Source organism: Spea bombifrons, chromosome 2 (genome assembly GCF_027358695.1).
Source record: "Spea bombifrons isolate aSpeBom1 chromosome 2, aSpeBom1.2.pri, whole genome shotgun sequence".
Taxonomy (NCBI): Eukaryota; Metazoa; Chordata; class Amphibia; order Anura; family Pelobatidae; genus Spea; species Spea bombifrons.
In genome coordinates this window covers 103,045,242-103,058,748 of record NC_071088.1, presented here as the reverse complement: position 1 = coordinate 103,058,748, position 13,507 = coordinate 103,045,242, and the positions used below count along the sequence as shown (strand labels likewise).

Sequence of the window (13,507 nt, the reverse complement as noted above, 5' to 3'; positions counted from 1 at the left end):
ATTCCAATAAATATTTCAGAAGTGATATTAAAAAAGCAATTAATCATGTCCATGATTTATGTGTAACATTTTCTCCCAAAGGGTTTTAACTACTACTGTTATAAACACAAATTACAGGATATACATCAACATACCCAACCTTTAAGTTTCTTATTAAATTATAATATTCAGGTCGGTAATATAATAAGTAGGTCGCCTGTGCTACTTATGTAAAAAAAATACCATATTAGGGGACATTAAATGATTATGCTTATGGAATAATAATTGTAATGAATGTTCAGAAGGAGATCGTCTTTATTTACATGGCCAATGTAGACACAAGGCTCAATTCAATGATCTGTCTAAAATCTGAAATTGCACACAAACCATACACAAAAGCTGGCAATTCAACTCCCTGGGCACAGATCCAAGAAATTATTGCTAACTGCATGTATATTTTTAAAAACTTTATGTGCATTCTTCTTTAAAGGGAATTATATAAAGATGGCCTAGGATATAAGAAGATTGCCAAGACGCTGAAACTGAGCTGCAGCATGGTGGGCAAGGGCATACAGTGGTTTCAGAGCACAGGTTCCACTCAGAACAGGCCTCGCCATGGTCAACCAAAGAAGTTGAGTGCACGTGCTCAGTGTCATATCCAGAGGTTGTCTTTGGGACATAGATATATGAGTGCTGCCAGCATTGCTGCAGAGGTTGAAGGGGTGGGGGGGTCAGCCTGTCAGTGGCAGTATTCCAACATGATCATGACCCCAAACACACCTCCAAGATGACCACTGCCTTGCTAAAGAAGGGGTAAAGGTGATGGACTGGCCAAGCATGTCTCCAGACCTAAACCCTATTGAGCATCTGTGGGGCATCCTCAAAGGGAAGGTGGGGGAGCACAAAGTCTCTAACATCCACCAGCTCTGTGATGTTGTCATGGAGGGGTGGAAGAGGACTCCAGTGGCAACATGTGAAGCTCCGGTGAACTCCATGCCCAAGAGGGTTAAGGCATTAAATAATGGCCACACAAAATATTGACACTTTGGGCCCAATTTGGATATTTCCATATAGGGGTGTACTCACTTTTGTTGCCAAGGTTTAGACATTAATTGCTGTGTGTTGAGTTATTTTGAGGGGACAGCAAATTTACACTGTTATACAGGCTGTACGCTCCCTACTTTACATTGTAGCAGAGTGTCATTTCTTCAGTGCTGTCACATGAAAAGATATAATGAAATAGTTACAAAAATGTGAGGGGTGTACTCACTTTTGTGAGATACTGTACATATGTTTAATAGAAATATGATGATAACATCATATATGTCAAGGTTTCACTTATGTTGTATCACTTTCAGTTGGTATCAAGGAGATTTGGACATATTCACAGCTATTTGTAATCATAAACAATCATAGCTTGATTGTTCAATTACCTTGGTCTCAGTTGGCTGCCCCAGAGCGTTGCTTTGATTTGCTGAATCGAGCAGTAATTTAAAATAGTGTTAATTGTGCGATGTTACATGCGTTAAACATGCTTGAGCTTTTATCACTTGACTACATGCCCTGTGAGTTGAATTGATTAATAGAGAGTATGGTTTTAATATTCGTTCTTTTTTTATTAGTCGGGATATTGGATGACTGATTGAATTGAGTCCAATACTCCCATAGAAACAGAGACTGCAATTTAACACCTGTGATCCAAAAAATCATCCCAAATAGCAGTTTATTCAAGGATTCTTGTTCTAAATTGTCTCTTATACTCTGATATACTCACCATATTTTTCAGTAAAGAAGCTATAAAATGCATGGTCCCCACACCAAATAAAAATCAACGCTTTAATTTCATGCTTATATTTAGTATTTGGTTTTTAGAAGAATTTATGCCAATGGCAAAGTTTAGAAACATAGACCAATGGCCTATTTGAAATAAATGATCATGTTGCAATATGAAAATATTTTTCCCTTGATATCTATCAGTCAGGAGAGTATTAAACTTTTCCGTGAAACCACATATGCATTGGGCAGGAAATTATAAATCTTATCTTTCAGCGAGTCAAATAAGGTCCAATCACTTAGATTTGCACACTAAGTATAATGAATCCTTTAACAAAATTAACTTTTTTTTACAATATTTCCATAGTGTAGCAGGCTAGAATTATCAAAACAACTTGAAGTCTGTATAATATGATGGCAAATCAAGGAAATCTGACAGGACACGGACAGGTGATAAAAGGACATTTGAAATGTTTTCACTGTAAAACATTCTGCCAAGTCAGTTTAACATTCATCTTCAAGATGTCACCAGCCACAGCAAGCTTGTTGGAGCTGATACAATGTCTTGATAATATGATATACATTTTGAAAGAAAATTACTTCCCTAATACGATTTTCAGCGCTGTCCTTATTTGTCTCCTTTAAGTGTTTGTTGCTGGATATTTAGGCAACAATCCGGATGAAAAAGAAAGCATTAATCATTTTGTAATCGTTCTAAGACATGTAAAAGCATGTAGAACATATTATTCATCTTAAGTATTTTAGAATGCATAAAACATGGATTGATATATACAAAAGCACAATTAAAAATGTAGAATATCATGGAGCAACATTTAGGAAGAACTTAACGTTTTATAAAACGGCAGCTAAAAGTATTTTTATAATTAAAAACAAAAAGGCATTTTTTTTACTTTTTTTCAATAATTCTCCCTAATGTTATTGCCATTCTGGGTAACACAATGATTTCCCTGGCAGGTAGTTTGTAATTTACAATTCAAAATAATTTATTAAAAATGCTGAAAATTAAAAACATATAGACATGTTTATGCCATATATGGCAATGTACATTTATTCAGTGGTTACAAACCCAAAAATCTGTTGGTGGACAAAGTCTTTTGAGGGCAGTAACTTCCATAAGGCAAGAGGGGCAGCTGCCCCAGGCACTGCAAAGATGAGCAGCACACTGGAGACAACTGGTGGCATTGACCTTGTGTCCTCTTCCCCTTTCCAGAGGTAGATGTGATGTCAGCATGGGGCAAATGATCTGGCCCTGCCCCAGGCACCATAAGCCGTTGTTCCCTATTGCTATAGTTTGGAACAAGCACCACCTTGCAGAACTGGCTTTCTATAACTCTCTGGGACAATCATACGGTATTCACAGCATTTTCATTTTCTATGTTTAAACAAAAGTATTCGCTCCTTTTTAATTCAGGTTGTTCTGATACTGAACCATTATTATTATAATTTAAACTACAAATTATTTATGCAATTAAAACAATGATCACTTGAATTTAATGTACTTTTTATTAGAACCATTTTCATCTCTAGGTTTCATACAGCACATTTAAAGTAAATTTTGATAATTATACTATGTGGTTTATTGCAAGTGCAGCTATTTCCCAAATAGCTTGTTATTGTTAATATGGCACAACAGGAGCACCGTCTTTTTAAACAAAACCCTATCTCAACGAACATTGCTCTCTTTTAAAATGTTCATCGTCAATGTTATTGGAATAGGAAAATATTAAGAAACCAAATCTACAGTATATTACTAAAACAGTAATTGTGTTTAAACACTGAACCCTGGGTTTTTAGGTGAGTTGAATTAAAACGAAACATGTCATTGAGCTGATTTTGAAATTCATTCACATGGGTTAATCCATTCAAATGTCATCTAAAAGATAGGACAAATTTGGCCTGTGTGATGTAAAGTGCTAACATAAAAATTCACAGACATTTAATTGATTTGACTATTTATTAAGAAGGCTCACATTGGTTCTTCTCGCTTGAGGAGAAGCTTGAATGGTTTGGCGCTTGGTAATCCAAGAGCGTCATCTAACAGTAGTTCCACCCACAGCTGCTGAATTTTCCCATGCTTCCCCACTTTAAATCTTCAAAAAATTAAGATGAGGTCTCAAGCCTGTGAAGATATGTGACACACAATATGGAAACTATCCTCTCAAGGGCCAATTAATTGTGCGCCAGTGTGCGGGAGCCTGATTGTATGCATGTCTGTGTATGCGTCCATGATGCCATGTTATCGAATGCACCGAGGAATGTGAAGGTATTGCACAGAAGTTTATCATTTCTTAGTTATTTTAGTTTGGGTCTTTTGTTTTAGAATGTTTTTATAGGATCATTTTAAGGCAAATCAAGTATTTTAATACCCATACATATACTCTCAGTATTATCCCCATGTTATGTCTTTCGAAAGGTACAATATCACTTTGCCATTGACAGTTTTACAATTCTCCAGCTATATGTGTATATATATATATATCATATTTTAAGCATCATCCTTCCTTCTCTTTATTTCAATTTCTGTGCCCCAGATGCTAACTAGAAAACTCAACGTACTCAATCCAAGTGCTTCAAGAGCATACCAGGAAATGTAGTTCTCAGTGTGCTTCTGGCTAATTCCAAAATGTATCTAAAACAGTCATGCACAAAATGTATTATTTTAATGTAGTTGTTTTATTTAGTAAACTCTGAAATCTTGATGGTTCCAAGTTACAATGTTTTAAAGATTTCTGTGACATCTAGTAATGTCACCAAATATGCAAATTAGTGTTATTTAATATGTAAATGTGTCTAATCAAATATGCAAATATGTGCACACCGTAGATATTTTTTACCGTTGACAGGTCTAATGCAGCTATAAGAGTGTTATATGTAATCTGGCCTAGCCATGAATATTTTCTGACAAACACCCCAGGTAAGGGGTAACTTTTTGCTATAAGCCACCATAACAAATATTTACTACAGGGGGAGCTCCCTGATCTCTCCCACCGGCCCATTTACACCATGGATGCCTGAGCCCAGTCGCCATAGAATGCAGTGGGGTATGACATCATATCTGGCTACTAAGTAGTAAGAATACTGGATGTGGAGGTAGGATCCGTGAACGCTGCCCTGTGTAGTGTTAAAGGTAAACGGATCTCTGGATTCCTAATATCTAACCCCACGTATAGCTAAATGTAAACATCAAGAAGACGACCTTACTACAAATATTCTCATACAAATAACAAAACAGTAATATTATTGGCTTTAAGAATAAGATGACAGTCTTCTGTCTTTCCTTATTTTGACAGGACATTAATAGCAATGATCTGTTTTAATGCTTACTTTGAATAATACACACCAAAAACATACACTTTTTATGATCATGTCATGCTAGGCATAAACAGCTTGTTGACAGACTTTAGGTGTTTGCAATCGGGTACTTCTTACACTATATGGAAATCAAAGCATAGGAAAAAATGTCTGTAACACAGACACTGTTACCGTTCACCTTCAGCGAAGAACAATAATGCATTATTAAATTCACTTTCCTGCTCAGTGGATACACTTAGCTGACCACAGCAAATTTGCTTTCTGCCTGGTCTTCACAAGTTGGCAGAAAAATAGATTCTGTCACATTTAGTGGGCTCTGAAAATGACAGGATGCCTCTCTTGGCTCAACTATAAACCATAATCTTTCACAAGTAAATATAATTACAAATGCCTTTTGTCACGTACTTCTTCAGAAATATATTATGCAGGGAATATTATTGTAGCAGATATCAGCAGGAGCTCAAATGTCAATAAAGGAGAAGTGATACCAAACAAAGCATTACAGAAATAGCCAGACTTCAATACTTTTTATCTGTAAGGGCATCTCATTCCAACATTAATAAACAAATGGATTCTCCTGCTCCTCTAATAGTAATAATAATAATGTATATATTTATGATAATCTCTGTTTTTGCAAAATATATATTATATCCGGTGACACTGGAGCAAAATAATAATAATAATAATAATAATAATATTAATACATAATATAATCATAACATTGTGTGTGTATGTATAACATATATATATATATATATATATATATATATATATATATATATATATATATATATATATATATATATATATATATGCCATAACATAGGTTTATCAACAGCAAATGTAATCTGATATATATAATACATTTTCCCTCTATTTAAGCACTATTATTAAACATTAGATTTGTGCATTCGGATTCAAATTTACCGAATTTTGGTAAATTTAGCAATTTGTACAAAGCCCCGAAAACGAGAACAGACACCCCACAAATCAGACAAAAACAAAGCAAAAAAGCCCAGAATTTTCATCCAAAATTGAATCCAAACAAGGAAGAGGACGTCACTGAAAGCAAAAACTCACTGCAATACGGCTGCTCTTGCGGTGACGTCCTCTCCCAATCCTCCGATCAGGGGAAAGGACGTAAAACGACAGCGTTTGTAGTGGCGTCCTCTCCCATGATTGGAGGATCATGATATGACGTCACTGCATGCGCCACCATATTTCCCTCACTTCACGTGAGGGCAAAACAATGTCACTGCATGTGCTGCCATTTTGGAGGAAGTTTCCACCGGGTTATGTCCACAGAGATGCGGAAGAAGAAAGAAAATAGCAGGTTGAAGATTAAGAGATAGAAAAGAGAAGAGAAGTCATAATTGAAAAGATAGAGGATGAAGAAAAAGTGGAAGAGGATGCGTAAGTGGTCTTCGGAAGTTGTCGGCAGAGAAGGTAGGGAAATATCTCAAGAGTTTTAGAGAGAGTGAATGAGAATGAGATGAGTGAACGTGGGAACCGGGCAATGAATTTTGTTCCCGAATCAAAAATGCCTCACAATAGGCAAGGAAGAAAATCTATTGCCCGAAAATGAATTGGCCAAAAACGAAGAATAATTTTTAGTCCATTTGCCCAATGTCTAAAAAAAATCTCGATTCTTTTCTATTACTAAAGGAAATAGGGTTTGGAAGTTAAAAATCCAGAGCTGCATAATATATTGTAGATGCAAAATTAAATGTGCTGCTATGTGTTTTCATCTATTTTTGACATTATTTAAAATATCGTTTTCTTATTTGACTTTGGATAACTCAAAAAAAAGCTGATATGTTTTTCTGGATAAAAAAAAAAAAATAATACCAAAATCAAAACATTTGGCGAGTTTCTCTTGATCGTGTTGTGTTTCATAATGCAGAGCAAGAGTTACAGTAGAAAGTAAACCTAATCATGAAAATCAGTTAACTTTTACTGAACAGAAGAAAGACCCAAATGTACATTTAATTTCATTTAAAAAATCCCATTTTCCTTTTTAAATTAAATTGTATTTTTATTATTGTTTGTTTTTTGCTTTACACAATTATAAAAATACTCATAATATCAACACGCTAATGCCAATTACTATTCACTAAACCAAGTTTTATGCAAACAAAGCCATTATAGAATTATGAACTGTAAAACGAAAAAGGTCCAATATGATGTTTATGGCACAATACATATTTTTTGTAGATTTTTAACTGCATGGCAATTAAATTATATTAATAATTTCCAGGACCGTAAGCAATTACTTCCAAAATTATACGGGCACAAGAAGTATCGTTAAAATAAAAATGTATTCTTTGAACTATTAAGGCCGGAAAGATTAAATAGTAAAGGAACAGTATCCTTAATTGTTTTTTTTTTTCCATAGCTAAGATGTAACTAAGCAAAGTGATCAGTGATCAGTGTAGAATCCTAATTAAAATTCCTGTGTACAAAAAGCTAGGGGCTAAAGGCACTAAAACAAGTGAACATTTTTATTTTATTAATCTAATGCATCATGTATAATATCATTACAGTTTTGTATATATCATTAATTTTATTCCTTTCATTTAAGCCTTTTATTGGGATTACTTCGGTTATTAGTTGGTCTAATGTATTGGTTACCTCGAAATCTCGCTTTGCAATCTCTTCTTATCTTGTTGCATAAACCATTGCATGTTATTCAAATTGCTTCATTTATTATGATAGCTTCCCCATGTAAATTGTGCTGACTGCTCGCCCTTGCACCGTCCTCATTAGACTAATGAAAACCTTCAAACGAAAAAACTAAACAACCTGCCAAATAAAGGTCTGAGGTTATTATGAAAATTACAACTCTGGGAGCTGGGAGAAGCTCTGTTCATTAATTCATGCTCAGCAAATTGCTAACTAATTTAGTTGCACTCCTCTGCATTAATGGATTATTTTATAAAAATGTTTTCCACAGCCCAAGACCTTTGGTACATGCTTTTGAGAGGCTTGAATTCTAATCAACCTTAGCAGTACATTAGGAATATAATATCGAAATAATAATTGGGATGGCATATGGAGGAGAATAGTGTTTAAAATCCCATGAAAGGTAGTTTTTGGTTTCAGCTTCATCTGTCAATTTCACAATAGTTAAAACAATTGTACATGTTTAATATTCTAGAACGGTAATGGATGGCACGCAGCACAAAAGCGATATTCAGGCTGAATGAGTTATCTCAATAACAGTACAGTCCAAAAGGCACTAATGAAAACATGTAGAATGACATATGCAAGATACTATTTGCTGAGGAGCGTTTGCCAAGAGAGAAAACGAGGGCATGTGTTAGATATTATGGAGGCTAAGCCAGCATGGTTATATATCTCATGGCTTTCTTTCAGTTATTGGGGTGAGCAAATTCACTTTGGATAAGAGTGTTTATAATTAGAACCCACCTGCTCCGCCGCCTCCATGGAAAAGGCTTTTTGATGATATGTTAGTAATCTAAGAAGATGATGTATTACAGATATTCTTTTAAGTACAATTTAGCTAAATCAAATCATCAGTTGAGGAAATGGTGACCTACACGTATCATACACAGATCAAAAAGTTGTTGCTGCCCCGTCCTACATGTATGAGCAAGTTGCATTTAAAAATAAAAATATAATACATATATTTATTATTCTATATACCAATGTAGTACTAGACAGAGAACCCACAGTCATTAGGGATAGACATGACCATTTTTTGTTTTTTTTGTTTTTTTGAACCATGTTTTTTCCCCTGACCTGTCTAAGACAACACCAAGTGATTCTTCAATGAGTAATTCATCAGAGCTAACTCTTGCATATCTTCATGTGAAAGTGCTTCTAGGAAGTTTAGAAACTCTCCAGTTGAGAACTTTGTTATCCGGTGATACTCTGTCCATGGATCAATGCTATCAAATGGGGAGGGCTCAGGCTCTCTACACACTTTTAGAAACACTCGACAGAGGTAGAGGTGGGCATAATGGTCTTCAGTTTAATAATACATTTTTAACAAACTTACAAAGCTCTACGTTTAATCCCTGTCTGCCTTAAGACAATGCATGAAAAAGAGATTGCTGAACATTGCCTTTTCACCTAAACAATTTACTAAGAAAGAAAGCATGTCTTGATCCCAGAATCACCCACCTTTCACACCTCTTGCAGCATTGGAGGGCCCTGCAAATAAGACACCCAAAACACCATAATCTTGTCAAGAAAAGGTCTTGTTTACAAATGTGTGCCTTCTTTCTCAAGCTAAAGACTTGTGTTGATAAAATATTTGATAAAAAATTGTAATCACCTTTTTCCATATGTATTCTCTTAGCCTCATGTCCAACGTCATGCCCAGCAAGATCACCTTCTTTTGGCCCAGGAATGATGTTAGGTGACAAGCCCATCAGCATCTGGTTCATTGAGAGGCCATTTTGATGGACAGCTATAAGAACAATGAATGCATATAACTCAAACCATCAGTCCAGCAGATCGTTTTACATATAGCAAATGATTGGTTCTGAAGAATAAATCATAAACTATCTTGCACAAAAAGGCATGCTTTAAATCTCTGTTAAAAAGCCTAACAAATGTTGCAAAAAGGCATTGTAAATAGAAGCATGTCATGTTCTCTGCATTCCCTTTCACAGAGTAATTTACAGTCTAGCCGTTAAATCATATTTGTGACTTCTTGGAAGAAAAACATCACAAGGATAAATCTATGTTCACTTCATTGTCTCTGTCCTATATTTAATACAAAATAAACAAGATTTTTTTTGCATCTGCTTTAATGTACTTTACTGCTCAATGATTCAATATGCTTCAGTTGTCAACTAAATAAATTAGAAAAACAAATTTGTTAAGATGTTGCAGTTGGGCTGATCACAAAGAAATGGCCGTAGATGTACAAATGTTTGTATTGTTTCCATAATGTAACAGCGGAAATTACAAGTTAGAAAAAAACTTGATATTTTACATATTTTCTTAAATACATTAATTAAATTATAAATTTACAAGAAGAAGTACTTCGAAATATGTGAAAGGATTCAAAAATTAATTTAAAATATATGTTTATATTTTTTGAAAGTCGATTTACGCCTCTTTTACAAAAGACCTACATTAGTACCTGTTTTTGGTAACTGAAAGAAATCCGATGAGGATTTTCGCTTTTATGAAATACGATGAAGTACGAAAATAGCGTTTATTGCTTATTCACTTTACACCATTTCAGCTTATGAAATGTTTCATCAGAACACTCTACTTTTGGATAGCGAGGTAAGCCTGTATATATTATTTAAAAATGTTATTGCATGTTCTTCTATTGATGCTACTCCTTTTACAATTTTGAAGAATAAAAAACAGATTTCACATATTAAGGAATAAAATATATTTTATAGTTTAATTATTTTTATTTTCTGTTGGTATAGAAGTGTTGCACTCTTTTAATTTATATTAAAAAAAACAACAACAAAAAAATATATATATATATATATCACATACGAATTCTGTCCGAAGAACTTTCAGTCCTAGCTGGAGAACTAGACACACTGCTGCTTCTGTGTGATGAAGGATGACTGCCTGGTCTTCGGCCATCTTCAAGAGATGGTGCAGGTGATGGACTGTCTGGAACTCGCTCCTACATCAGAAAGTATGCATAATAAAATATATTGAATCCAAGCAACCCTTTAATATGTTTAGCTTTATCTCCTAAGCACAAAAGGGGTGTTCATTTAATTATTAATGTAAGCAATGCATTTCTCAACCGTTTCCTAATGAAAGAGTTAAACAATGAATATTATGTATCAAAATAAACATAAAAGCGTAATAGGTATAGCTATAAAAACAGTCCACATTGTCAAGCAAAAAAGCTCTTCCTCACAGGTCATGGCAGTTAGGCATACATTGATTCATGATTGTCAGTCTCTGTTATCCCCGCTTGTTATGGCACTTTTACTATTCACCCATGTCATATATCTAAACATCCTATTACAAACGGACATCTAATGCTCATCTCATTTCTGTAAGGGCAAATTCACAAAATCTCTCAGTATAAGGCCAAGACAGCTACATAATACATCTCATAAAATCAGGTATAGCCCTCAAAATTTAATCTGAGACTTACTGACCTAAAGTACCCATTTCTTTATTTCAAAGCTAAATGGAACAGCCACAATCCAATTATTAGTTCCTGTTCGTATCATATCATTGTTTTAGTCATTCTTAGTTATTGTGTCCTGAAACTATACCATTCAATGTGTTCTTGGTGTATTCAAAGGATCCCTAGGCTATTTTTTAACATAAAAAATGGCATTGAGCTATCAAGTTATGTGTACAAGCTACCTCAGACTACACTAGGATATAAATGGATTCCTGAGTCTTCACGGGCACCTACTGGCTACAAGAAATGAGTTGGAGGAAGCTCACTCCTTCAAAATAATCCATGGTTGGAATTAAGAAAAGTAGGGTTACGTTTTAGTAAATGCCTAACATGATGTTGATGCCTCGAGACAACTGGGCAGGCTCATTAATTCACTCAATAAACCCAACATGCTTTTGTAAGGAGGCATCAAAATAAATGCAATGTAAGTAATATATATATATTAAATCTTCAAATCTTAGAAAACAATCTTGGAAAACAAATGCCATAAAACAAACTGTTTTGAAGATCTTGGATTGAGCTACTGAAATGGTGAACATTTTCCTTCCATTTTAATTCTATACAAGCAATAGTCTGCAAACTATCTATTTGCGGAATGATTTACCTTGATTACAGATGTTTCCACTCTTGATGGTGGACTTTGTACTTGTGCTGCTGCAGCCATATTGGCAATGGTGTTGAGATGGTTCATCTGGCTCATTGCCATTGTAACAGAAGCTGGAGGTAGGCTTACAGGGATTAATGGATGGGGCATCATCATAAATGGGAGTTCCAGACCTACAATATATAAAGAATAGAAAGAGTCAAATCATATTATTCAGCTAATTATCAAATATAGTACCACTGTTTCCATGTGTTATTATTCCATATTGAGTAAAGCAAAGCCAGACATTATAGAACTGTAGTTTTCATCAAGTATTTTTCATTACTGTACCCAAAAGATACCCAATTTAGTCATAATTCTGTATTCATCTTACTGGAATACATATAAATGGAAAATTCTAGGGAAAAAAAATGTGGGGGGAAAATACCGCATATCCATACCAGTCACGTAAAACTGCTGAACAAATATGCTGCACTATTTATTGTATGCAGTATATTTATGTTTAATGTGTTACAATAGCACGTTCAGCATATTTAAATTTATTAAGAAAATCTGATGTGTATCATAATCTTAACATTTATCTTAACTAGGTCCAGAGAGGATGTGTATATCTTGCCAAAAGACAAGGTCTCATTCTTGCAATGATACAGTTTAGCCATAAAACTACATTTAGTACCTCAAAATGATTGTGAAAATCCATTAAATGTCTTAATTTTAATTAAAAGCACAACCAAAATTGGCCACTTGACCACAAGGAAACTATTCAGTGGGCCACTGGTTCAATGTCCATGCACATGTTAGCCCAAGTCTGGAGCGGAATTGCCTATTTTTACCATGCTATGGATCCCAAATACCACTGCTCATTTGATTCAATGCAAAATATAGTTTAATGACAATGATTCTTGAGAGTGATGAATGTCGGGCTCTCGTACCATTTGGTAGAAGGTGATTCTGTTGAAGAGAGTTGAGAGGATGAGTAACTGGAAGGTTATGCTGCCCAGGCAAATTGGGATGATTAACAGAGGTTTGAGATCCTTGGGTAGGGAGGGACTGAAGTTTTTCTTTATCCCAAGAACCTTCACTGCTCCCTGTGGGAATGAATATAAATGGTTCCAATTTAGGGAGTTTGAAGTGTCTGAGATTTCAAGCTAGACTATGCAGTTAACCCCGTTTTTCAGAACGTTCGCCAAATTTAGCGGCAAAGAAATGTGAATTCTGTGAAAGAAAAATTTCACTGCCCAGACACATGCAAACATTTTCTATAAATGTTGCATTATATATAATTAAGAAATAACTATAGGTTTTAAGTAAATATAATTATGTGAGATAATGAATGAAATCCACCTAATATCCTAGGACTGAAAGAAGATTTATATGAGGTTTAAAATAGGAAACAAATATGGAAAAGAAACACAAGTGAATTTGTGAGATTTTCTCACAGTACAAGAGATTTGTGAAAATATAACTTAAGTAAGTGCAATAAGGCACAATTAAACATTGTTCAGGCTAAAATTGAGCAAATATTACCAGCAAATATATTTGATTGGGATAATCCTTCCCATCAAAGTAAGGGTAGTAAAAGAGCTTTTTCCAACCCAGAAACTCAACCTACTAGCAGCTACAGGATATCCAACTACGCAGCACTGACAAAGTATAGATGTCCAATCTGG

The 13,507-nt window shown here is 34.7% G+C and overlaps 1 protein-coding gene across 4 annotated transcripts in view; it reads right to left on the bottom strand.

Annotated features, from left to right (window-relative positions):
- DACH1 (dachshund family transcription factor 1) overlaps positions 1–13,507 on the bottom strand; it is a 166,244-nt gene that overhangs the window by 35,257 nt on the left and 117,480 nt on the right. For 2 of the 4 annotated variants that reach the window (XM_053455410.1, XM_053455411.1), the window contains exons 4-7: positions 12,770–12,925; positions 11,838–12,010; positions 10,576–10,711; positions 9,386–9,520 (exon numbers count right to left, since the gene is read on the bottom strand). In XM_053455410.1, coding sequence (XP_053311385.1) covers positions 9,386–9,520; positions 10,576–10,711; positions 11,838–12,010; positions 12,770–12,925 — 600 coding nt within the window. The remainder of the gene's footprint in view (positions 1–9,385; positions 9,521–10,575; positions 10,712–11,837; positions 12,011–12,769; positions 12,926–13,507) is intronic. The other 2 variants (XM_053455412.1, XM_053455413.1) reach the window with 1 other exon arrangement.